Source organism: Podarcis tiliguerta, assembly GCF_965153285.1.
Source record: "Podarcis tiliguerta genome assembly, chromosome: 12".
Classification (NCBI taxonomy): Eukaryota; Metazoa; Chordata; class Lepidosauria; order Squamata; family Lacertidae; genus Podarcis; species Podarcis tiliguerta.
Window position 1 is genome coordinate 33,359,526 of NC_139545.1, and position 27,017 is coordinate 33,386,542.

The following is a 27,017-nucleotide window of genomic DNA, read 5'->3' on the forward strand; positions in this document are numbered from 1 at the left end:
AATTACCCAAAAAAGGGACTGTTCAGGAGGCGCACTCAAAAGTGATGACCCTTGTGATGTAGATTGGCAGGGATTCTCGAAGGCTCTCATTTGATCTTTAGAGGATGTTCTGTGAAGAATCAGGCGCCAAACAATAAACAGAAAATTACATAAAGCATAATTGGAAGAGCACAGAAGACATGAAGATATGAAGATAAGTGTTTTCTCTGCCTCCCAAATATGTGTATTATTTATATATTTATGGAGAGCTAGAGAGAGATTTTCCTAAGTGCTCAAAGCAGTTCACATATAATTATCGCAACAACTCTGTATGGTCACCATAATTATTCCCTTACTGTAGACTGTCTGAGGCTAAGTCTAAGAGACAGCAGCTGAGCTGACATTTGCACTAGGGACTTCCAAGCTCATCATTTATATTCCTAACCAATATTTTTAGATGGTAGTTAGCACCCTTGCTGCATGGGGAAGAAGCTGACAGTATTTCTTCTTTCTGCCTGGAGCCTTGATCAGAATACCTTGAACGGCAATTAAAGCTGCTGTGGAAGTCTAGTTAGTTGAACAGTGTAAACAAACAAACAAACAGAATAACATTATTGACCTCTTAAAATTTAGCCATGATGGCTCCTTCTGGGATTGCCTTTTGTCTTTTAACATTAGGAGAAAGACATTTGTTGTGAGCATCTTAAGTGGCATGGCTGTTTTTTGTCTGTCCCTTTAATTATCTTCTAACTAATGTCTGCATTTTGTGGTGTTCTCTTTTTTGAAGTTAATTGTTACTGTGGTAGGTTTTCCTACCCCTGCCTGCACAGCTGTTGAACTTTGAATTCCTTATGGTTGCTGTTGTAGCACACGTGGACTGATTTTTATGCCAATTCAGTGTTGTTCATAAGACCCCATAGCAAGGTTTCACTGTCATCTTGGATCCAAAGCAGTTCTTTCATGTGATCTTGTGCCTTTTGAAGACAACTGCTTTCATACAGCCAACGTTTCTTCCACATGTTAAATGGACAGCAGTGAGCATGGGCATTTATATTATAATGATAATTCTATTGGGTTGTATTTAATGTAGCAGTAGGTAAATTGTTCCATTAGGGCAAGGATTTATGCTTGCGCAAAGAAACTTTCTCCCCTACCTCAAGGATAGTTGTTGTGTCCTGCACACATGCAATAGCAGATGCCTGAATACATAGCTAGTTAACCCTATACTCCCTAAATAAGTTGCAACAAAGCAATGAGGCTCTTGGGCTTTCCGATTGGAAAGCCCACGGTTCACATCCACACGATGGGGTGAGCTCCCATTGCTCTGTCCCAGCTTCTGCCAACTTAGCAGTTTGAAAGCATGCCCGTGCAAGTAGATAAATAGGTACTGCTGTGGCAGGAAGGTAAACGGCATTTCCGTGCTCTCAGGCTTCCGTCACTGTGTCCCGTTGGCACCAGAAGCGGTTTAGTCATGCTGGCCACAAGACCCGGAAAGCTGTCTGTGGACAAACACCAGCTCCCTTGGCCTGAAAGCGAGATGAGCGCTATACCCCATAGTTGCTTTTGACTGGACTTAACTGTCCAGGAGTCCTTTACCTTTACCTTTTGCCTGTTTTACATTTCCATAATATATACAGGCAGTCCAGGACAGTAAATTCCTTGACATAGCCCAAGAAAGAGTAGCAAATCAGAGCCTTTTATCTTTTTGGGTTTAAGGGTATTTAGGATGGTCATTTACAGTAAAAGAAATTTGACCCTGCTGTGTGCAGGAACATCTGTCTGTATCACTATAGGACTGTAGTGCCTCCCAAATGGCTAGCAAGCTTTCTTAGAATTAAGAAGGATCATTACTCTTGGTGCATTTTTTAGAACTCCATTTGTCAGCAAAACGTATGTGTGCTTTACTTTGTGTTCTCTATGTAAACTCTACACATTTTGATGCAATGATGAACAAGTGGTTTTAAAATATTATAAATATGGGCTTAGAAAGGCACAAGAGTCATATGTAATTAATATATAGCGTTTTCCTGAACCGAAAGAAGACATTCCTTTGCTTAGATAAATTATTCAATAAATATGTTCCATATTATAATAGCAATAATGTTGTAATGAAATAAGCATTGGTAACATTTTGAAGTGCTATACATTTGAGCTGAAAAGCACTTGCTATTTATAGGAAAAAATGTTTTGTCAGTTTCCATGGAGAATGGTGTAGTGTGGTTTTAAGTTTTCCTCTGAGAAAAAGGTTTTAAAAGGAAATATTCATATGGCCAAAACTCAAAATGCTTCTCAATTAACTGCCATAGTTCCTGACTTACAATAAGTTTTTCATAAAAGTGGGAGACAGACATAATAGCTGCATACAAATAAATATAAATAACTACATTGATATTAAGATCATTTCTGCTATACAGTGTTTACAAGTGAATTGGTGCCAATGTCTTCATTGGTCTAGTTTGCACATCAGGGTAAACCATAGCTAATTGTTATTTGCTGTTAACACACCTTTCAAGGCTGTTTTTTCTCCTCTTTGCTAGTGTGCAAAGGAAACAAAATACAATCCCTTGCTTGCCATTACAGCTGAACCAGAGATTGTGGTTTGTTTTGCTCCGACAAACCATGATTAAGGCAAGAGCAAACCTTGGCTATAGATCCTGGTTCTTTGGGAGTAAAAGCAACCAGAAGCCTGGTTCAGACATAATGCAAAGCCAAGGGTCGTTGTTTATTTTCTCTGAGCATGAGCATAGTATAATAGAATTGTAGAGTTGGAAGGCATCCAAAGGTCATCTCGTCCAACTCCCTGAAATGCAAGAATTTCAGCTAGACCATATATGAAAGATGGCCACCCAGCCTCTGTTTATAAACCTCAAAGCAAAGAGAGTCCACCACCTCTCATGGGAGTCTGTTCCATGGTTGAACAGTAGGATGGAAACACGTGACCAAGAGCTAGGGATTAACTATTAACTATGGTTTACCATTATATGAGAACAAAGCCAGTGAGACTTTTACATATATTAGTGTACTTGGCAACACACACATATTTTCCTGATTTTAGAAGAGATAAATATGTATTTCCCAAATTATCATACACCATCTTACGTTGGACTGCCAGATCTGTGCCAAGTAACAGAAGAGCACAGAATCCCATTTTTATCATGTTGCAGAAAGTATTATTTTCTGACAATTTCCAGGGACAGGATTTATCATGAGCCCTCTGCATGATAGTAAATGAATACGACCAGCTTGGTATGGGCTGGGAGTTGGATTTTAGGGGATCAGACCTAAACCGGAAGGGACCTAATCTCAGTGGCAGAGCAGAAGCTTTGCACGCAGAAGTTACCAGGATCAATACCTGGCTTATTCAGATGCAGTAATCAGGTAGCAGGTGATGGGGAAGGGACATCTGAGACCTCTGGGACCCCAGTGGATTGTTTTTCTTAGAGTGAAGTGGTATATAAATTTTAATAAATAAATGTTCACTTGTCATTGTCAGTGAAGTTACCACAGCAGAAGTCATTTCTAATAAAAGTTAAAGGGCACACGTAGACCTTTAATTCTTGTAAACTCTTTTGTTGATCCTGGAGTTTCCACTGAAAAACTGAGTCAACTAATTTGGGAAGGAATCTGACTAATATAACCAAGTGTGCATGTAGGTTATGATCAGAAAGTCACACAGTTTTAAATAGTCATTTTTAGCTTTATAATACAATTCTATAATTCCTAGAGAAGGTGGGGCTGCTGAAAAGAGAACAATAGGAAAAGAAAACAGATTTTGGTGTTGTTGTAGGCATTCCCCATGTTTGTTTATGTAAGATATAAAATGAGTCATTATCACTTTATTTAAATCTTGTTAATCTAAACTCAGCAGAATGAAAAGACTTGTTTTAAAATGGGATATATATATATATATGTTCTTGCCATGAAGTATTGGGTAGTTTTAACATATGTAGATGAAACTCTACAGATGAAACTTGGGTAATGACTCAAAGTATCTGTTGCTGTTTAATATTTCTGAGGAATTCCCCTCTCAGAATTATCATGATATATACTGGCTGTGTCAGCTTTAATGTTTCCCAGACTAGCACATTTCTTCTCCAAGTGTTGTGTGAATGCATTTCCCTGCGCATGGGTTTTGTTTCTCTCAATCTTTCAAGCTAGACTTATAGTGTAAATGGGAGTTGTGGAAAGAGAGGGGAGGATTTTGCATCTTTATCCCCCCCCCCCTTCCACATTTGATCTGGTAGTTTGCATACAGCTGCTGAGTAGACAGTTACCTTTGAAAGGAACATTTGGCTGGTTTAATTTGATTAGAGCAAGCCACCTCAATCATTTCTTAACTAATAGTGCTTTCATTTTTGCCTGGCAGTAGGAGTTAGGAAAGTACTTACTGGTAATAAGATATTGGGGGAAATTACAGAAAGTGACACAAATGAACTAAATGATAGAACAGTTTAAGTGGAGTTTTTATTTTATTTTAAGTCTACACTAAACCCTGCTTTTAAAAAAACAACTTTCAGAAAGCAGATTAAGTTAACAAATGTACTTTATCTAGGGCAGGAGGGGAACCCCAGCAAATTAAGATCAGTTTGAAAGTTCCAACAAGAGCAGAGATATTTTGTAATTCTTCACTTCAAAATTTGAAATTAAAAATTGTGGGAAGATAAACACACGCACGCACACGCACACACACACACACACACAGAGAGAGTGTGTGTAAATTCACACTCTTTCCTACCTTTTTGTTGGATAGCCCAGTTGTCAAAGCACTGCATCAGAAATCTCACTTCAAAATTTACTTTTAAAAAGCAAGATTAAAAGGCAGTTTATTTTATTTTATCCCCATACATATGATTAACTTTCAGAGTTATCAGAGAGTAGTTGCCTGATTTTATTTCCAAATGAAATGAATTTAGTGAACTGGAGGAGGAAGAGTTTGAGATTAAAGAAATAAATTATGGGAAATTAGGAAGCGCTATTTAAAAAAAAGTCAACAAAAGATGCAGAGGGTGGACATACTGCACATTTGTGATTAAAATGGTTTATAATGTAGAAGTGATTTTAATATGTTTCAGAAAATTATCGCAATTGCAAAAAAAGTAATTCTGTATTTGACGGCAAGGTTACAAAGTTGGGAGGGCAGCGTTATATCTGCTGTAGCCTTGTTAAAGTTTTATTTTGATTACAGTACATAATCAAAAGCTGCCATAGAATTTAATTTTTCTTGTGCATTAATAATGCTTCTGCGATTAGATATTCCCTCATTAGCAACCATGGTTTTGCTCCTACCCTTTGAGACAACATTTCATCACTTCACTAAGCCATGGCTTTTTGAAACAAGCTGCAAATTAAGCTCTCACTTAAGATACAATAAAACTTGCTTGCCACTGTCAATCTTAAATAGGATGTAATGTTTATTGATATCAATTGAAGTGCCTTCCAAGTATGGAGGCTTTGCCTAGCTGCCTTATAGATGGCTGTGCCAGCCATAACTCATCTGTGAATATCAAAAGCCCTTCAGTGCATATCTTGCCCCATTTTCTTCATTCTTCCAACTCTACCCCCCTCAGTTACCTAAAGGTCTGCTGCCTCACAGTTCAGTGAGGCATGTCTACTCAGAAGTACGTCCCAGTTATTTCAGTGGGACTTACTTCCAGTTCCTGGTAAGCATGTATAGGACCGTAGTCTTAAATGATCCTGCCCACTGTTCTTTGCAGGGGCTTATGCCTGGTTCCTAGAATTTCCCTGTAGTACCAACTCTTTGTCCTCAAAAGTCATCTTAAAGAAGTCATAACTCCAGGGGTGAGGAATCGCAGGCCGGGCAGAAAGGTTTCTCATTCTTCCCTTGCGACTCTCTCCAGTGAACTCAGCTGAACTTAACTTTTGAGTTGAAAAATACAGAATTGCGCTGTGAATTCATCTTATCCGAAACTCAATATTTAAATATGTATGTACTATATATTTTCTCTCAAAACGAGTATTTAAATGTGTATTTTTATTGGTTTATAACTGCTGATAACATTTGGAGATGTATGAAATCTTTAGGATAGCTAATTTCTGATCCATGCATTAACTGGGAAGTGTGGGTCGAGTCATTTCATATAAGAATTTGCAGAGAATGAATTCCTCAGACATCCCTTGATTCACAGTGTGTGCCTGGTCAATCAGTTGAAGAAGACATCTGAGCAGAAAAGTAGATGCGTGCTGTAATTATTACTGTTCATTGAATAGGTCCAGCTGCCTCCTAGGATAAAATGTTGGCTATAGTGACATCTCACTAGGCATGCTTCTCCTTAAACTATTAAAAAGAAAGAAAGAAAGAAATATACCTCCAGACAAAAATGATTAAGAAGGGTTGGCATGTCTGGGAAAGAGTGATGTACTGAAAAAGCAAGGAGGGAGGGATGGAAAGAACACATTATTGGGCGCTGTTTCCTTGATGCCTAACAATGAGACCTTTTACAGGGCTGGTGACATGGTGTGTTAATGAGGCACTGGCCTTTATAACTCTTGGGCACAAGCTGTGGAAGTGAAAATTAGTTTGGTGGTTTCATCCTAGTCCCTACCAGACATTTGTCTCCATCCCCAAACCACGGTAGAATTTGGCAGTCAGGACAATGACACCTCAAAAAAAGTCTAGGGCTAGAGGAATCAGTACTGTGGAGATGCCCAAAGGCAAAACTGTGTACTGAAAGATTGCCCAGACTGACCTTACTGGGTTGGCCTTGAGCCTGAGCTGTTTACTTCATTTTCAAAAGAACTCGCTTGTGTGCACACTGACATAGGAATAAAACAAAGAGTATAATCTGTCCAGACCTCATCCTATGAACCCTCTTATATTGCCCAATAAGATGCAATATAACAACTTCCTTGCTGGTGCGGTGCCATCACCTGTATATTACCTTGTTCACGCCTTCATGCATACCTATTGCCTTCTCATCATTTGATTACTCAGCAGTTGATGACTAGCAGCTGAATGTGTGAACGTGACACCACTGGGATATGTTGACACTGGATGGTCTGAAACTCCTGTGTGGTAAATAGACTGATGGTTTGTTCATCAGTGCAAGTCATTTCTTGGTTCTGCAGGTAGGGTAATGAACATACATGTGAGAATTGGCTCAGAGCTGTTCTGCACATTACCAAGTTTCTGATGTCAAGTGAGGTACTGCATGTTTAAATGGTCCACTAAATCAACATCTTACTGGCCATGCAAAAATAGCTCTGCAGCTGGGAACCCGACATTTCTCCTTGATGTTTCTCTTGCCTTTCTTAATTTTAATCGTTGTAAAGAATGAAAACATACAATAGGTTGTATTTACGGCATTCAGTAGGCAAATCTTGTATTAATTTGGATGCATTTCTCTTTATTATACCTGCACATAATGTAGCCTTTTGAAGCAAGTTTTTCACATGTTCTGGCTTGTTACAAAGTTATAATAAGCAGAAAATGGGTGGGTAGGAGGGGGAACCCAGAAGTACTTCTGAGTAACTCATTATTCTTAACATAGTAGGCAACTGTTATGGAAACACATCTGTATGATTTTCACAGTGGATATAAAAAGGATACAGTTTGTAATAAAGAATTCTTACCCAAGCAAGAGGGTGTTTCTCATGGTGTTGTCTGCTTCTTCCAGAAATATTTGGCAGAGACATTTCTAGAAGTTGTTTTGTAGTATTAAGGCCTAATACATGTTCTACTTAAAGGTGCTTAGTTTAGATAGCATTTGTGGCTGCAGTTGTAGATATTTATGCTCAATTAGCGACAGAAGGGTAAAGGGTACTTGTTCAGTTTACTGTCTTCAAAATATTTCTAGATCTTCAGAACGTTCTTCCCACTTTTGTTAATTCAGAGGTGCTGACACTGGGTATACCTACTACAGTTTTAAACCAGTTTTAAACCTGGTATCTCCCGGAGAATCCTAGCAAGTGTACTTTGGACAGAGTGTTGTGCTAAATGATCCCTAGAACTATAGTTCCCTTGGGAGAGGGCATTTATGTTAATACAGCTAAATCCATAATATAGTCTTAGGATTGTGTACACATAGCTTCTTTGCACACAAATTGTATACAATGGTTGCACGCACAGGTTGGCACTCTCATGGGTAACCATATTGTGTGAACTGGTTAACCATGGATATTGGCATGTAACAGCTCCCACTAATGCAGCTGCTAGAAGTGCTTCTATGTCTATGGGAACAGTTGCGATTGGCTAACCTAACCTATTTGTGATTGGCTAACCTACACCATATATTTGTCCTAGGGAATTAATGCCTGGGAGACACACTGATGTGTTCCTAAAATGTGTTTTGTGAAGGAGAAAAACTTCAGGGTTTGTGTACATGTTGCCCTGTTGCTGTATGTAGAACCAACAACTCCCATTTGTAATTAGGTAGCTACACACTTATATCTAAGGAGAGGCTTGAAGTAATTGAGAACTCTATTTTGCTGTGTACAGATGCTGATGGCTAGTACTCTGGAGTAAATGAGAACAAAAGCCTAATGTGTGCATAATTCCAAAATGACAAGACCAAGCTTTAATTGTTTTACCTTCCAATTTACATCCTGGTTGGGATTAAGTACTTTGATTTAAATTAACTTGTTGAATTCTATGAGACTAACAACCTGATGCACATTGCTCTCCATTGACCCACATTGTATTGCTGAGAAAGTGGGCATAGTGTTGCAGCTTAAACTGTATTAAAACAAATTATATAATTTTATCTTGGTTGTGGAACATTAGGTAGCCCTACTGAGAGTCTTTGAGCTCCACATAAGCCCTTTGTCAAGAAAAAGATATTCAGAAGATCTGCAGGTGTGCATTCCTTTGTCTTGAACAGAGGGAGTTAGGATTTTGAATATGTTACAATATTGTACACTGAATGCATGCGCTTGGGAAATGGAGTCACACCTGCTACCCCTCCCCTCTCCTCCCCCTTCAGCATCACTATTAAAAGAACCTATTCATGTACAGACAAACTATACCTGCATAGGCTCTGTATAAATGCAATTAGAAACCATGCTTTAAATATGCATATCTAAAGCCTTCTAGATGTTGTACTTACAGTATGTAGAGAACACATGTAGGTGCATATACAGAGGCATTATGACTCTGAATACCAGTTGGTGGGAATCACAGGTGGGCAGAGTGCTCTTGCACTCATGTCCAGTTTGCAGACTTACCACAGGCATCTGGTCAGCCACTGTGAGAACAGGATGCTGGACTAGGTGGGCTGTTGACCTGATCCAGCAGGCTTACCTTACGTTCTTTGGTTTTTAAAACACGTTCATTGGGCACCAGTGGAAATGATCCTGCTCCCCCCCCCCCCCCCGGATTCAGTGTACAGTCGTACCTTGGAAGTCGAACGGAATCCGTTCCAGAAGTCCGTTTGACTTCCAAAATGTTCAAAAATCAAATTGCGGCTTCTGATTGGCTGCAGGAAGCTCCTGTAGCCAATCAGAAGCCGCAGAAGCGCTGTTGGATGTTTGGGTTTGCAAACGCTTGCAAACCGGAACAATCACTTCCGTGTTTGCGATGTTTGGGAGCCAAAAGGTCCGAGTTCCAGGGAGTTCAGGATCCAAGGTACAACTGTACACAATTATAACAGAACCTGACAGTACTCAGAACCTGACAGTTTGAATTGACAAACTTGTTCCAACAGATTCACATGTGGGTAGCTTTAAATGGTATTCCTAAGGCATGGCATTGAATTATTTGGATCTCAAAATATCAAGGCTGATACCCACGTTTTGTTTAAAAAAAATTTATACAGTTCAGTAAAAGAAATGAAAATAAAATAAAGCAAATAGCTGTAATGGGAAGTTTTTATTGTTTGATGTTTTACTGTGGTTTTATACTTTGTTGGAAGCTGCCCAGAGTGGCTGGGGCAACCCAGTCAGATGGGCTGCATATAAATTATTATTATTATTATTGTTGTTGTTGTTATTATTATTATTATTATTATTATTATTATTATTATTATTATTATTCTAAATCCCTGGGTCCCAATTGCTTGATATAATGAAAGGCTCTTGCATAATTATTGATATGTATAATATTTGTGCTTTCAAAGTGTCTCATAGAATTTATGAACAAATTGTGGTTACCATCATTCTGCAACCTGGTAGCATGGCCTGTCTGGTAGTAACTTTCTCCAGGGCAGTTTTGGAATCCCAGTCATGAATTCCCTCCCCACTGAATTGTGGCTGCTGCTACCTGCCCCCAATCACATTCTTTCCATGGACAGTGAAAAACATATTTATTTCTCCGAGACTTTGGGGAAAGTCGCCTATTATTTATTTCTGATGAATTGTGTATAGCGTGGATTAAAAATGTAACAAAACAAATAAATTAAAAGTCCCTCCTCACACTTTCCAGAAAGTAAAATAGATATTTGGATTTCAAATAAGCTTTGGAACAACTCTTGAGTTCTACTCCATATTTGTTTGCTATGTGCATACAAATATACCGGGGAATTATATCATGCAGATCTCATTGAAGTCCTGTTCCATAGCAGTGCTCTCTGCACCAGAGGAGACCCTGGTGGGTTTTGCCCTTGGATTTTTAGCCTGTCCTACACACTCAGATTCTGCAGTGAGTACTCAAAATACTCAGTTTGACAGGGAGGTTGATCAGTCACTAAAAGAACCCAGCCACAGAAACTTGGCCAGAACAAATCATCCCCCACTTGCTTGCCATGGACATGGGTAGAATAATAATATCAAGCCAAGTAACTTGGCCAAGATGTTAAAACATATTGTAGTTTAATGTTACTTATGAATTAAACTTATACCACTTTTCCAGTTGTGTATTTCCCAAGATAATTCACCATGACATTATATGATGAAACAGAATGCACAACAAAAATAAATGAATGAAAACAGTGACAATGCCACCAACCCCCAAATCACTAGCACTATACAGTCAGGAGCCAGAGGTGTAAAACCCTTTACAGCCAAGGGAACCTGGCAGCCGTAAGCATTTGATTGACCTCTAGAAGAAATGTGCAGAATATTGATGGCGTTCACATTCTACACAGAGGAATCTTTTTAAAAATACTGCATTAGGTGAAAGAGTAGCTTTGCCAATGTATTAAATACTTGGCAAAAAAGGTGTTTAAAAATTAAGTAAATGTTGTTTAACAGAAACATACAGTTGGAAATATTTTCCAATGTTTATGTTCAGATCTCATACCTGCCTGGCTCCTCTATGTTTGTTTACTGTGATACATGATTTATATAAATATATTGCAAATTATTAACTCCTGACAAATTTCAGGGAATTTAAATTTAACTAGTGACTTCAGCCCATAGTGGTCCTGCTATGCAAAGGCACTCCGTCCATGTTCCTTACCTAAATGAATCTAAGAAGATCTCTGCAGGATCAGACAAAGGGCATGAGCACAGTAGCAGCCTCTTGCTCACGATCCCCAGCAAATAGTGTTCAGAGACATACTGCCTCTAATACCAGACATGGCACATAGCCATCATGACTCAAAGTCCTTTTTTCCTCATGAATTTGCCTATTCTTATTTTGATCCTTGAAAACAGGCGGTTTTACCTATGTAGGAAAATGCCGCCACAAGTACACAACTGGAACCTGTCCTTGTGTCTGAGGAAGGTTTTTGTCGCATGAAAGACTGATAAAGAAATAACTTAAAATTGGCATATTTATACTATGGGCAAGGAACACAAGATTTTAAACTGTTCTAGGCCACTTAGAATTTGTATAGATGTACAGAAAGGGTAAGACAGAATGGGTCGGTACCTTTATTTCTCAGTGTGTGGGGTTTCCTCTTTGCATGATGAGCCTACCACTTCTCAATTTCAAAGAGATGCCTAATGTATTAGAATTTTTTTAAAAAATGGATTTGTTAAAGGCTTCATAATTCATTTTTGTGACTGCAGCGGTAGACACATATCTACTTTTACTGCACTAGTTTCCAAGGCCAGATAATACATAAGCCATGGCAGAGAAGATGCAAAGGACCTTTCACAAGGTGATGGTCACTGAGTCATGTAAACAGTTTCATGCTGGAAGGGAGAGTTCATGCATGGATTGTTTCTGCTCCACCACAGTTCCATGAGTCCCCTCCTCCTAAACTACAGTGAATTCACAAGTAGGCATTTTGCATGAGCAGCTACATTCACAGGTACTGCTACATCTAGACAGACACACGGACAAACCCAGTATAATTGCAAGCCATTATTCTATACCAGTTCTTTTTCTGTACTTTTTAAATATACGTAGTGCAACTATGTTCCTGTCATTCATCAAATTACCTGGGTTAGCTTCGCTGAAGACTAGCATCTCTCACTGGATTTGCTAGAAGATACCATGTTATAAAGCATCATCTGTACAATTAAAATATTACATTGCTTAAAAAAATTAACAGATATTTAAATTCACCCTTTAGTTATTTCTCTGGCGACTCTTTGTCTACTGCAGGGTAGAAGTACTTCAGGAACTCATCTTCCAATTTTCCTTTAACTTGAAAATGAATTTGGCTGAAGCCTGTAAGCTAGTGCAAGCCCCATTCAGCTCTGGGTTAATTGGGGCTTCTCTGCTTAGCCCAGGTAATCTCTGAAATGGCAGATCAGAATCTTAACTGAAAGATTACTGTGCTTCCACTTGCAGGTTGGTTCGGCTCTTTGTTCTTTGGGATATTAATGCTTACCCAATTTGCAAACTTCCTTTGATATCTGAAGATGAAAAAGTTCTAGACAAAGGCAAAGCATTTTTCTTAACTATATTTTTCTTAACTGCATTGTGACCTGTCTGGTATTATAGAATACACAACTTACTTACAAGGGGCAGATGGTATCTTCAAGAGAGAAATTAAAGTTGGTAGGAAGCAGTTGAAAGTGGAGCCTAGAAAGAGTGCATGTCTAGGGCAGATTCAGCTGTGTAGTATGTACCGAGTTTGGAAAAGTAAATTGCTACTTTCACTGGATCTTCCCTTTCTCCATAGTTTATGCTTCTTGGAAAGGGTGATGATGGGGGCAAACTGCTTGACACACCTCCCTTTCCCTTTGAACATACCAATAGCCGTACAGAGAAGCAAAGTGCTCAAGGACCTGGAGCAACAACTCCCCTATGAGGAAAGCCTACACTATTTGGATGAGAAATATTATACATGATGTGGATAAAGTGGATGGATATATGTGGGGTCATCCAATGAAACTGAATATTGGAACACACAAAAGTACTTCTTTACATAGCAGACAGTTAAACTATGTCATTGTCTCCTACAATATGTAGTGATGGCTGTCTTGGATTGCGTTAAAAGGGGATTAGACAAATTCAGGGAGAATAAGGCTCAGTGGCTGCTAGTCGCAATGGCTGCATTCATCCAACTCTATTATTTTCATTGCCATGATCCTACACTTTCCCACCAGAGTAGAAATCATATATCGAACAGATGGAAAGATCTTTAATCTGAGTAGGCTGAAAGCAAAGAGTAAGGTTACCGTAACTTCCGTCATAGAGCTTCAGTATGCTGATGACAATGTGTAAGCTTTCGCAGAATCTTACAAAAAGCTTGTCCTGTCACTCAGCATCCAAAACACCAAAGTGCTGCACCAACAAGCACAAAACAACCCCTCTGCAGCGCCACAAATCCAACTCAATGGTGTAACGTTGGAAAGTGTCAATCACTTCTCCTACCTCAGCAGTTATCTTTCCACAAGGGCCAACATTGATGTTGAAATCTAGTATTGCCTGAGCTCTGCGAGTGCAGCTTTCTCCCAATTGACGTGCAGAATGTTTGAGAACCAGAACATTTGCAGGGAAACCAAAATGCTTGTTTACAAAGCTATTGTACTACCAAGCTTACTGTATGCTTGTGAAACATGGACCACTTATAAGCGCCATCTTCAACTCCTTGAAAGATTTCAGCAACGGTGTTCGAAACTCTAGGCACATTTTGTGACAGGGAATATCATTAGTGTGAGCAGCTTCTGAGCTCTGGGTGCAGTACTGTGGCTAAGATTTCATATTAAAACTGCAGAGTTGAAGGATAAGAGGACCTTTTTATGCCTTCCAACTGCCAGCTACTCCGAAGACTGGAGAAAAGACCCTCTTAAGAATATTAAGGGGTGGGCAGGGGAAGGACAAGACAATGTGAAAAATGAATATAATATTTTAGCTGCAGTTCATTCATTTTCAGCTTTGTATTATTAAAAAAAAATTGCCTAGACATTTGGTTTTGTGCCCATAATCTAGGTTTAAGGTGCCATTTAGATCCTAGTTTTCATATCTCAGTTTCTAACACTAATCTTTTGCTGGTTTCCACCCATTTACTTAGCATTTATGTGTTTTTCCCCTTTCTTAGGTTGTTCGATGTATGCACAGCATCCCGAACAGACCGAGAGACGAAACTAACACTGGTGTTTGAACATGTTGATCAAGACTTGACCACTTATTTGAATAAAGTTCCAGAGCCTGGTGTGCCTAGCGAAACTATAAAGGTATCAAAGAAGGGTAGGGGAGGTTTGTACATAATTTTATGGAATAATATGCTAAAGACAAACATACAGCGGAAGCGTTTTCAGGAAGACTTCTATCTGATTTAGAGGAGATTAAATCAATTACTTCTCTCTCAAATTCAGAGGCATTGGTTCTTATAAAAATAATTTATAATTAATTATAAAAAATGCTCTTCATCATAGTTTCAGCTCCTGGGTTGAGAACAAGTGGTTTGAATAAACCAGTTTGCAGTGCATCTAAAATCACAAACTACAGTTTGTTGTAAATCAGAATCAGAAGCTTCTAGTCACCCCGCCCCCCTTTTATCTAAAGGCTGGGTACATATGGGGAAAGGGGAGAAAAGTGTTTATGAGCCTGAGGCTTCCCATTGCTTGTGCTTGTACCAACAAACCATGGTTCACATCCGAACTGGGCCTCTGTATTTATTATCAGCCTCTAGTAAAGAACCATAGCTCAGCAGTAGAGCTCATGTTTTGTAGACAGAAGCCCAGTGGCATCTCAGGTAGGTCCAGAAAGAGCGAGGAACTGCTTTTTGGAAAGTTGATGCCAGTTGATTGGGGTAGCCAAAGTGCTATCATTCAAATGTTGGTGGTCTGCAATTTTCATCATACCAGATATTTGGTCATGGTTGCAGAGGGTGATAGGAAATGTAGTCCAGCGATATCTGGAGAGCACAATGTTAGCTAATCCTATTGTACCCAGTAGTAAACTATATGGAGCAATGGTCTGACTCAACGTCAAGCAGCTTCATATATTTATATGATTTTGTTATTTATTTGCTGTCCAGAATATTCCTGTACTGTATTTTAGTGCATTCCACTATCATGTTCCTGTGACTTGTGTTTATGTGTTTTTAATAAGTCTATTAGATAGCTGGAAGGCAGAAAGAGCCTGTCCAGTTTTGTCCAGTATAAGAGGCAGATAATAATAATAAATTTATTTTATTATTTATACCCCACCCATCTGGTGGGGTATAAAGGCTTGATGCTATCACTTGGGCAGGCATGGTTTTTTTATATTTGATTCATATATTTTAAATATTTTAATCTTTCTGCAAAATGCTCATGGTGGCTTGCAGTTAATATAAGAAATACACTGAAACGATGAATACACAAGAGCTGCCAGCAACAAATTATCATGTCCTTAACCCAAAGCTTGAGAGAAAAAACAGGCATCACTCAATGTCTAAATGATAAAAAGTAGGCACTAGGCAAATATTTATTCAGGGGGGCTCTCCATAGGAGGGGGTGCCACTACAAAAAAGGCCCTGCCCCAGGTACAACTCAGCCTCTGAAGATAAGAATGCTCAGGGTAGGACTTGAGATCTTAAAGAATGGGCATGTTCATATAGAAGAGGACATCCTTCAGACATTGATTATAGGTCACTTAGAACTTCATAAGTCAAAGCCTAGGACCTTGAATTGTATCTGGAAACAAATTGGAAATCCTTTGTCATCTACTAGATATGGTCATTACATATACATCTGCTATAAAAAAAGGTGAAACCAGCATGCCATGTTTGAGCAATGGGTACTATCTTTAATGATATACTCAGTGGTGGATGCTGTGCTCCACTATAACTGTGCAATAGGGCATGGGACCAGGCTGCTAGTTATTGCCAGCTCTAAAGAATGCTTGCCATGTTTTACCCCATTTCGGCAGCTGTCCATTGTGAGGTTTGCACAGTCTAAGTGGAATGGACTGCGCGTCTGTTGCCCATTCTGTATGCTTTGCATTTTCCATTCTGTCCATAAAACAGGCAACGCATGACATCATTGCATGACAAAGAATCAATTACTGTGAAGATCTGGCTTCTCTGAGAATGTCAGTTTTCAGTGTTGAGGCAAGAGCCATTTGCCATCTGTCACTGATGCTCATAATCAGTTGATCATATTTGAGTATTGGCACAATGCACAAGGTGAAAAACTCCAGGACAGATATATATAAATAACAGTGAAATAAACAAAAGCTGAGGAACCCCAGAGTTTTAAAATCATGAGCGTTGCTAGAATTTAGCAAAAAGTGAAGTCATTGTATATAAATATAAAAATCATTATTTCTTGGAAAGTACATGGATATTTTACATTTGCCTATTTGAAAAACATAGTGAATGTGTTGTGTTACTAATTCTATTTTTACTTTTAATTCTACTGCTGCTTAATTAAGTGCCAACAATCTGGTAGACACTTTGCAGGAGCAACAAAGTCCTTTTCTGGTATGCTAAAGCTACAGTCCTGTGTAGTTTTAAGTGGAAATAAGCCCCACTGAAATGAATAAGAGTTCGTTCCAAGTACAGGCAGCCCCCAATTTACATGGGGGTTGCGTTCTGGGTCATTGTGTGCTTGCATGAAGACAGAAACCCACTGAAAAATCTTGCAAACGCCCCTTTCCACCCCTGTTCTGCCCTTTCAGTGATGTCTTTATGACATTTCTGGTCACTTCCAGGTCCGTTGCTGTGCGCAATCGCACACATATTTCTCACACCTAAAATGGGAGTTGCCTGTAAACCGCATTGGATTGTTAGCATTCAATCCTACTTATAGGCTTAATAGGAAGTGAATTTTACTGAAATCAGTGATACTTAAGTTAATGAGATCAAATTGTCACCAACCTTCTCCAAGATGAGAGCCTGCACCAAACAGCCTTGCATAATTTAACCCACATAAGTTGTGGTGATCATATGCTAATTTGAAAATACCTTCACCTCCTATCTGCAGGGGGTGCATGGGAAATCTCCACTTATATTCCATAGGTTTGTCAAATCAAAATTTCAGAATCAAGCACAAGACATCATTAAGGACCTGTGAGAGCTATTTGCAGATTAGTAAGGAGCTATAGGGTTCTGAAATCAAGGATACCATATTATGTAACTCATTTTTTGTGTCTTCGCAAAAACCTTTAATGATCAGTCAGGAATAATGCAATTTCCATATGTGAAAAAAATGAAATCCTTGCACTTACAAAAAAATAGCAATATCCTGGGACAGTCATTGTTTCTTTTCAAATCCATGCAAGCTCTTTTAGAGGCTATAAGCAAACGTATTTTCCAGTTATGAATTTCATCATTCCCCCCCCCCAAAGTATATAAACAGTTAAGTAAAGAATATACTTAACTCTCCTATTGAAATCAGACAGATGTGGAGGTGCTTAACTTTGGTTCTCATTCTTTGAAGACAACAACACCAAAGAACCACATATACAGAACAGAGATTCTCCACTTTGTTTCTTCCTACGTTTGCACACATTTTCAGAACTTTTCCCTCTCTCTTCGTCACCATTTCTGATAACCGGCATGCCAGTCCAGTTTCTGGTTCCTCAGGTTTCAAATCAGTATACATAGAACTGCCTTTATTTTGAGAGTTTTCCCCATTTTTAAAATAAACTCAAACAAAGTACACATTATGGGAAAGTTAGAGTGTTGCTGCCAGCAAACAGAAAACTACGAATGAAGACATGAGTGAAATAACAGAGATGCACTGTTTGGGTGCTTAATCCTTTAGATACTTACCTGATAAGATTATTTTCACTTCAGTAAAGTGGATCTGATATTACAGAATCTAAGAGATATCCACACATTTGGGCAGGGGGAGCATTTAGCATAGCCTCCTGGAATTGCATTACTCCAGAAGGCAGGAAGGTCAGAGGCTAAATATTTGAATGCTTCCCTTATATATTTAAACTCCGTACCAGAGCCATCCCAAGTTTTTTTTTTTGCTCCCTATGTCAAAGGACAAGATAGTATCCCTCCCCAATTCCACATGCAGTGTACAGAAGGCAACCAGACTGGCTGTCAACTCTTGACATTAACACTGGCAACACTGTCAGTAGGACAATATTCATACTGCCTCTGAGGGCCGCGGGGCAATTTAGGGAAACCACACAGCTCTGCACACCTTACTGCCACTTCCCGTCCCAAGACCTGTCATCTGGGATAGCTTCTTCATTCTGCCTAATGATAGGGCCAGCTCTCCAGACTACACACAGAGTCTTTCTTGTCATAATACTATTACATTGCAGGGAGTTGGACTAGATGACTCTGATTCTATGAATATTTCAGGGGCAGAGATTTTTAGTCAAACATGCACTTGTCACATCTTCTCTCTAAAGTGCTGTACTCTCAGGACCGTAGAATCAAATGATTTTTCTGGAGGTACAGATCTGCTGTTAGGTTCTTCTTTTGGGGGGGGGGGGGTTAGTGACAATGGATCAAGATCATTGTGATTTAAAATAAACTCTGGTTTGTTAAGCATGACAGCTTCATAACCCATGATTTGAAGTTGGCTTGTTTTGCAACTAAATGGAGTTTATTGTAAGCTGTGATTCCTGATTTATACATGACGAAAGTGAAACTGAATATTGTGGAAGGGAGAGGCTTTGCTCAGTCTCATACAGGCTTCTGCGCGTAATGCTAAATCATTGTTTAGTGTTAAAGGCATCTCCCTACTTACACAGACATTACATTCCCAGACTCCGTGCATATATGGGAAATCGCATAAAGTGGGAAGGGCACTGTTGAGAGAGGCTGGGAAGCGTATCTCTCTCGGCAGATCCCACCCATCCCACTTGCATTCCCCGGGTGGTGATGTGCCCTTGCACATGTGCACCCACCTGCCCTGCCTGCCTCCAGTGATCGGAAAGTTGAATGGTGGGTCAGTGGCTCCCAGTGCCCATCACCACTGTGGAGCCTCTTGGTGCTCTCCCTGTTAATCTTGGAAGTTTATGGAGACAGTTCCCTTTATCTAGTTTCTCCCCCATCCCCAAGAAATAACATGGCTGCATGCTTGTGGGGTGGCAAGGAAGAGGAACAAAATGGCCACAAGCGAGGGAAGAATGGGCAGGTGGGTGCTCAGAGGCATGGAGTCCCCCCTCCATACTGGCAGGAAGAAAAAAGCCAAGGAGGGTGAGTGAGTGAGGCTGGCAAGACACTTGGAGTGACCACGCAAGCTGTTTCCCTCCAGTTCTCTCCTGTTCTTTTCATGGCTCTCTTGGCACCATTTCTTGGTTCCAAAAAAATTGTGCATTTGGCAGCTGTGTAAATGCTGTTGCACACAAGTGGAATGCACACGAGTGGAGTGTTTGTGTGTGCAATCCAGGCCAACATGTATTGAGCTGAAATTTTAATTTAGCCAAACAGCATGACCCTTGCCTTAGTTAAATTGCATCAGAAATCCAGTGCCCCCACTGTAATACTGAAGTAGCACAAAAATGCTTAGCTTTGTTAGCACTGTACCCCCCACAAAAAAAAGGTAGTGAATTGGTGTTAAATGGACATTTTGATGGTATACAGGTAGATATGCTTGCATAAATGCATAGAATCAAGAATATTGTTAATATGTTCCAAGTATTTTATTTCACTTACTCCCGAAAAATTGCTCTTATTCCTTTTCACATGAAATGTGCCCTAGATTTACATTTTGACTAGCACTGAATGCCATTTTGACCAACATAGCTGATGCTATATGTAATCCATCTCAGCATACTTGGTGCAATAAATTCGGCAGACAAAATACATACCATTTGTTTTGCAGTAGGACAGTTCTGCTGTGCAGCTGCAATTTAGAAATCTCAAAAGGCTTCAGAATGTTATGTTACAGCCATTAATGGAGATTCCAAGGAGTTTTCCATCCATTTTTATTGCAGGAGGGAGGTGGGGGGATGGAAGTGGGGGTCAGAGAGCTGTTGGAATGAGAGGGTGTGTGGGCTGAAGTATGAATCCACATAAAATATTATTTCGTTTGAAATTAACCCAAGACATCCCTGCTTGGATAAGCAAAGAATATATTGTGTTGTGTGTGTAAAAGAGAGATGGAGATCTATTCTAATAGCACCCCTCCCTCTGTGATACAAAGGAAATAGCTGCCGCCCAAGCCTGGACTCCACAGTTCAATAGAAAACATTCCAAAAGAATGCATAGGATGTTATAAATATAAAAAGGAGTTTAATGAAAGAGCATACAGATGTCTTTCATGTATTTTAAATTGGAAAGACTAATTCTGAAACTATAAGAAAAACAACAGTGAGCTACGAGCCATATGCTTCAGATTACTGAAGTATGACTTACACAGGCCTGTCATTCAATGAGAAGCAACACAGACTAAAACAGGAGATGTTGAAAGGAAAAAAAAGACTTGTGGGAAGTCAAACCATCTCTAAATATGTGTTTTATTATCTTCGGGTGTTCTTTGCTGAGTTACCACCATGATTAAAACCAATGCCCTGGCACCAGGAGAATGGGATTCCTTTAAGTTCCTCTTCCTTCCCCATATATCAAGGAAGGTACATAGCAGACTTGACTGCGTAGTGGTGCAGTTTCAGCAAAAGAGGAGCAGCAGATAGAGAGGCGCCTTTGCAGCCTGCAATGCCACATCCACATTTGAACTCATACTTTTGCAAGGGTGTTAAAGATTGATTTGATACCAAGATGCTGCAAGGTGCTGTGCAAGGAACAGAAATCACATAGTTGTGGCCAAGGGGGCTTTCCGTCAGCACTGAAGGGAAGATATTTGCAAGGAAGATCGGAATTGACAATGAGGAACAAGGGCAAGAACATCAAAAGGCAGTGCAAAAACAGTAAGACCCAGTTCATATATTACCATCTGAGGCATGGCTGCTCTCATGCTGCCCTGGTAACACTGGAGCCTTCTCTGCACAGGTCTTCCATGGTGTAGGGCTAATGTGAAAACAAGGTAGCAGGGCTGTAGTGTGAAAAGAGCTAGTGGAAGTGGGTCATGGTGATAGGGCTAGACACATTAATAATCCCCACACCAGGTTTGCTGGCCTGCAGGGGCACAGCCCCCGTCCTCATGGACACACTTCATACATTACCAAGATGGTATAGGTGGAGTCACACAGCTTTGGCTCTCTACCAGTGATGTAAGGATATGAATTGGGTCATAGGTTATAGTTGATCAGGGAAATCTAAAGCACAACATTATTTGAGAATCTTCTGAACCTTGCAACTCAGTTAAAAGTGGATGTTCCTCCTCCCCTCCGTTTTTTACACACATCCAGCATTCCATGACCACGAAGCATGATCAGTCTCTATTGGCCTCTTTTGGGTTTCTTTTCTTTTTTAAAAAAAGGATTTGTTGTACTTCTGCAAAACTTGGGGTTCCTGCAGGCCTGCACTGGGTTACCTCAACCACTCTGGGCAGCTTCCAACAAATTAAAACATCAAACACAACGAAACATCAAACATTAAAAACTCCCCTATGTCAGATGTCTTCTAAACGTCAGATAGTTGTTTATTTCCTTAACATCTGACAGAAGGGCGTTCAACAGGGCAGGCGTGACTACAGAGAAGGCCCTCTGCCTGGTTCCCTGTAACCTCACTTTTCACAATGAGGAAACTGCCAGAAAGCCCTCAGAGCTGGATCTCAGTGTCTGGTCAAAGGTGGTGCCATTTTGGTTACATAAGTATCAGCACTCGGTACCTAACAATTGGAAAGAAAGAATAATGATTTACGTGCAAGATGCCCCAGGTTCAAGCTCAGCATCTAAGTTAAAAAACCCTCAAGGCATAGGACTGGGAAGGAGTTCAGGCCAGTTGATCTAGAGGTCCCAAAGTTTGGATGCACAAATGTTCCAAACTTGACCGGTTAACATGTAATCCTCCATCTCCGCCTGAGTCTCATAAGGCAGGTGGAGAGCAACTTGCTGTATGCCATCTTCTCAAATTTGTTAGTCAGCCAGGGTGGACTTGCACATCTTCCAGTTTATCTTGCAGCCTGAGAAAGCTTCAGGGAGCACAATGCCCTGAGAATTCCCTTGGGAAAGGCTAGTCCCGAGTAGCTTAGTTACGCAGACAACCAGCTCCAAACCAGACATGTTATTGGATATAGTCCTCAACACACATATATAGTGCAGAATATTAGCCTGGAGGAAGATGGTTTGGCTGGGCTGATTTCCAAAGCTCTGAAACTGCTGTGCAAGGCACTTTTGCATTAATCCACAATGGCCAGTGCAGCTCTATTCATGTGTAAGTTCTGGTTCCAAAGTTCTCAAATCTGTTGGTATGAGCTTGCAAGGCAGCAGAGGAGATCAGGGGCAAAGGGCAGGACCAACAAGGCTAGACTCAGACCTCTTCCATCTCCAAAACCAGCCCACTCATATTGTCGCATTCACAGTGGGCTGGGTGATTACTACAGCTGTGTTGTAGTAATCCCTTCCAAAGCACACAAAGCAGTAAATTACGTTTTTGGATTATGATCCAAAGTTCTCCAGGCGAAGCAGTGCCAATTTTGGCCTGCAGTGGTGAATTGCATGGATTTTGCAAACTGGCCTCATTTTTTTCTGTATGATCATGGAACTTTTACTGATTTGATGTGCACAGGCCATAATGTACCTCTAGAAGAGCAAAGACGTCCTGTTGGCTGCAGTAAACAAAAACTGCAAAGGGTAGCATACTTCCCGGGAAGGTTGTAACAAAAGCAAACCCAGTCTCTTTCTGGAGCATCCAAAAAATATCTGAATAGCCAGAAAGAAATTGTTAGTTCATGAGAACAGGTGGCAATTGTATTTTGAGTTTTTCATCATTTTTATCATTAGCTAACCTGCTTTCCTATCATGTGTTTCTTTACTTGTGCTCTACTTGTGCTTCTACTTTTAAGTTAATGGAAAGACTGTCGGCCAGTAGTAGAGCATCTGCTTTGCATGCAAAAGTTTCCAGGTTCAACCTCTGGCTGGGGAAGTCTCCTGCATGAAATCCTGGAGCGCCACTACCAGTTATTGTAGGCAGTACTGAGCCAAGTGGACAATGAATATAATAACCCTGCTGGGTCAGACCCAGCATCACTGCCTCCGATGCAGAGACAGAGCACAGCCATCATGGCTAGTAGATGTTGATAGCCTTATCCTCCACAAATTTGTCCAAAGCCATCCAAGTTGGTAGCCATGACTGATTCCTGTGGGAGCGAGTTCCTCTGTTAGCTGAGCGCTGCCTGCATAAGTGCTTCTTTTGTCTGTCCTGACTCTTCCGACTTCCAGATTCTTTGGGTGCCCAGGAGTTCTAGTCATATTGCCTCTTCCTCGCCTTTTCTCTAAAATGAAAAGCCTCAAATGCGGAAACCTTTCCAAATAGGGAGGTTTCTCCATCCCCTTGATCATTTTGAGTACCTTTTTTATTTTCAGTTCTTGCATAGGGTTTCCTAGCATGGAATTTGCTTTTTTCACTCCTGCCGCACAATGGGTCGGCATCTTCATTGAGCTATCCACTACAACCCAAGGTCTTCGTCCTGGCCAGTCACTGCCAGTTCAGACCCCATGAGCAAGCAAGCGACCATTTCACGTGGGGATTCTGTTCCCGGCCCCCGCAGAGTGCATATAAGCACGCCCTGTTTCATCCCCATTCTGTCTTCTTCCAGATCCAAAAGGACCCATGAATCGGTGATCACGTGTGAATTGGACTTACCTAAATGGTCACCACCTATACGTGAAATAAAGTTTTTTTGCCCCTTCATGCATCAGTTTATACTTGTTCGCATTTTCCTTCTTCAGAGCTAGCAAAGGGCATTTTTATTTTTGTTTTAAAGGAAGAGAGATAAAATTATTCAGGATGGTGAATTTTAGCACTTGCGCTTAGGCAGTACAATTGCAAAAGCACAGGTCCACGTAGTCCCTGAATATGAGCTGTGGCGAGGTTTGTCAGCGCAGGCGCAGCTTGAGAAAAACTTGAAGCCACAAGCCTGCAATCAAAATTAAGTAAGTGGACCCTCATGCAACAAACCAGAGGCCTTAAATTTTATGGGTTCTCCCCACACACGAAATTGATGAAGGTGACCCTGATGAGCTATTTAGTGAAGTCATTCTGCATTGTGAACAGCAAACCAAGAGCATTTCTCCAGCAAGTACAAGAAAGACCCACCTCACAGTGATTGATGAGAATGTTATAAAAGTGCAATGAGCTGGAAAGTCATCATCTTGTCTTTTCCTTTTGCCACCGGAACGGCATAGCAGAGAGATCTCTTTTCTTCTGGTTCTGCATAAGGAGAGGTTACATGGCATGGAAATGTGTTACACCCAGCTGCTCACTAGTTTGCAGGGCACACAGTAAATAATACTGTTTAGTATATCTAAGGCACAAAAGAGAACAGCACTCTTTTGATGGTGATTCCTAGCCTCTTTCATTTGCTTTCCAGTTTGCTTCCAATTCATTGAGTGGCATTTTGCAACAGTGCATACTTTAGTGTGGTGGGTTCTCTGATTGGTGGGTTGTTGTTGGGGTCCCCCCCCCTTTAATTGGCATGAGTAAATGAAAGGTTACTTAGGCCCTGGTGTAGCAGAGGCACTTCAGTTTGTTTAAAGTTGTTTGCTGAACTGAGCAATATCTAAATTAACCCTCTGAATTCATTCTGCGTGAGCTTCATTCATAGCAGGAGAAAGCCCCAATTGCTTTACCACCATCAAGATTTCTTTGGCACAATGGTATTTTATTTTGAAAATAATATATTGTTTGGAAACCTGCTTTTTTCATCTTTTAAGGTTTCATTCTATTGATCAGTTCCTAGGGCAAGCTCAAATTATTTTGCGCTTTTTTCTTCTGAATTTGAAAGTTGTGTTGAAAGTTGGTGCAGTATACTGACCTTAACACTTATTCTATGTCTGGAAATGTATTATTTATTTAATACATTTAATACATTTCTATACCGCCCTTCATCTGAGGATCACAGGGCAGTTTATATTTGCCACAACTTCCTCCTCGCTCAAAAAAAAACTTGCTAGTTGGATTCCTGTTCCTCTTACCAAGCTTACCCTTGACAAATTTACCCTCTATATTTCTTGGGGAGGTCCCACAGTTCAGTGGGGCAGCATACAGAAGGTCCCATGTGCATTCCTAGTTAGACTGGCAGAACTTTGAAAAATCTTTTAGATTTTTGATACAGTGGATATATCAATGTCATATAAAGTCAACTGCCTTATACCAAGCCAGGCCTTTGGTCCAGTTAGCTCAGTATTGTCAACTCTACACTGACTGGCAGTGGCTCTTCTAAGCCCTACCTAGAGATGTCAGATATTGAGCCTAGAACCTTCTCCATGAAAAGCAAGTGTTCTCCACTGAGCTCCACAAAGTATTCCAATGTGGCAGACTCCCTCTTCCCCACTATGATGTTTCTTCCCCCATACTTTCCAAGGAGTTGATCCACAGAAAGAATTAGCTTTGCTCCTGCTTTCTGGCCCACCTGTTTTCCTCTCGTAATGGGATGGGCAGAGGAAGAACAGAGAACTCTTCCTCTGGTCCATACATTGGGAGAAATGTGTGGTGCCAGGGAGCAAAAAGTTACCAGAAGGCATTTGTGGACAAGGTTCATCTTCACCCCTCCATCATGTGGCTTTAGCATGGACTCATGGGAAGTAGGTGTGGTTTTGTAGAAACAGTGGTTACTTAACTTCTCCCAGTCAACTCTAAATTACTTGATTCAGGGACAGTGAAAAGCAAACTGTTTTATTGCATGACCTTTCTCAGTTTCCTAGGAACCTAATCCCTGAAAAAAATAAGTTCAGCCCAAGCCCAAGGGACCACCTCCCACCGTTATGGCCACAAATGTGTACTTACCCATAACAACCTATCTTGAATGTAACTGTTATAATAGTAGGGCAGCCCTAAGCAGATTCTTCTAGGTCTTAGATTGCAGAGTTTGAGAACCTTTGGTCTGAGCAAGTTAGACTTCACAGAAAGGTGTTCCATATAAGAAGGTTGTAAGGTTTGCACATGGGTAAGTATACTGCGACTAAGATCAGTCCACAAGTCTATTTTCATAACTCAAATGCCTCGTTGAATTTCTGCCGGAGTTGTCTTACGAAATTTGTGTCGCCCTAGTCAACCTTAATATGCAGAGTAAGGAGGTGGTGAAACATTCAGATGCTCTTATTTGAGTAAACTTGATCTCCTGATCTGAAGCTGCTTGCAAATGTTTTTTTCCCTCCCCCCTTGGTGCATTGTTTCAGCTTCCTAATCACTGACCAGCTGTCTTGTTAGTGAATAGAGCTGTGGGCCCCTTGCCATGTTTCATGTGAGGTCTTGGCTGGGTGGCCAAGCAGGCAGCCTGCAGCCACTGTCAAAGCAATTCAAGAGGTATTGGCACAGCAGTGCCACCATTAATTTCTGCTTGTCACATGCTGTCATGCAAGTTACACCAGAGAGGAAATGACCGTTGAAAAAAGTGTGCTTGTGGCATTTTGTCCCCTCTAGACATTATCCCTGAGGTTAAACAAGTGGATACAATTAGCTGCTGTCCACAAACAGCTGTTAGGAAAGAGAAACCCAGATCTGGGCCCCATAGCCATGTGTCTTTCCTGTTGGTGAGGAGAGCCTGCTATCAACATCTGCCATACTTTAACCCTTCATTGAGGTGTTAATTTCGGCTGTATAGAGCCAAATCAATGACTGACGGCAATCCTGTGTGTGTCTGTTCAGAACTAGTCCCATTAGTTCAGTGTGACTTACTCCTAGGTAAGTGTACGTAGGATTGCAGCCTGTGAGCTGTAGTTCGGAATCAGTAGACAGGATACAGAGGACTGAGCGGGTTAGCTCGAGATGCACGGCCAATAAAAACAC

The 27,017-nt window shown here is 40.5% G+C and overlaps 1 protein-coding gene across 4 annotated transcripts in view; it reads left to right on the top strand.

Annotated features, from left to right (window-relative positions):
- Positions 1-27,017, top strand: part of CDK6 (cyclin dependent kinase 6) — a 102,341-nt gene that overhangs the window by 15,721 nt on the left and 59,603 nt on the right. For all 4 annotated transcript variants that reach the window (XM_083405505.1, XM_083405507.1, XM_083405506.1 and 1 more), the window contains exon 3: positions 14,310-14,445. In XM_083405505.1, the coding sequence (XP_083261631.1) occupies positions 14,310-14,445 (136 nt within the window). The remainder of the gene's footprint in view (positions 1-14,309; positions 14,446-27,017) is intronic.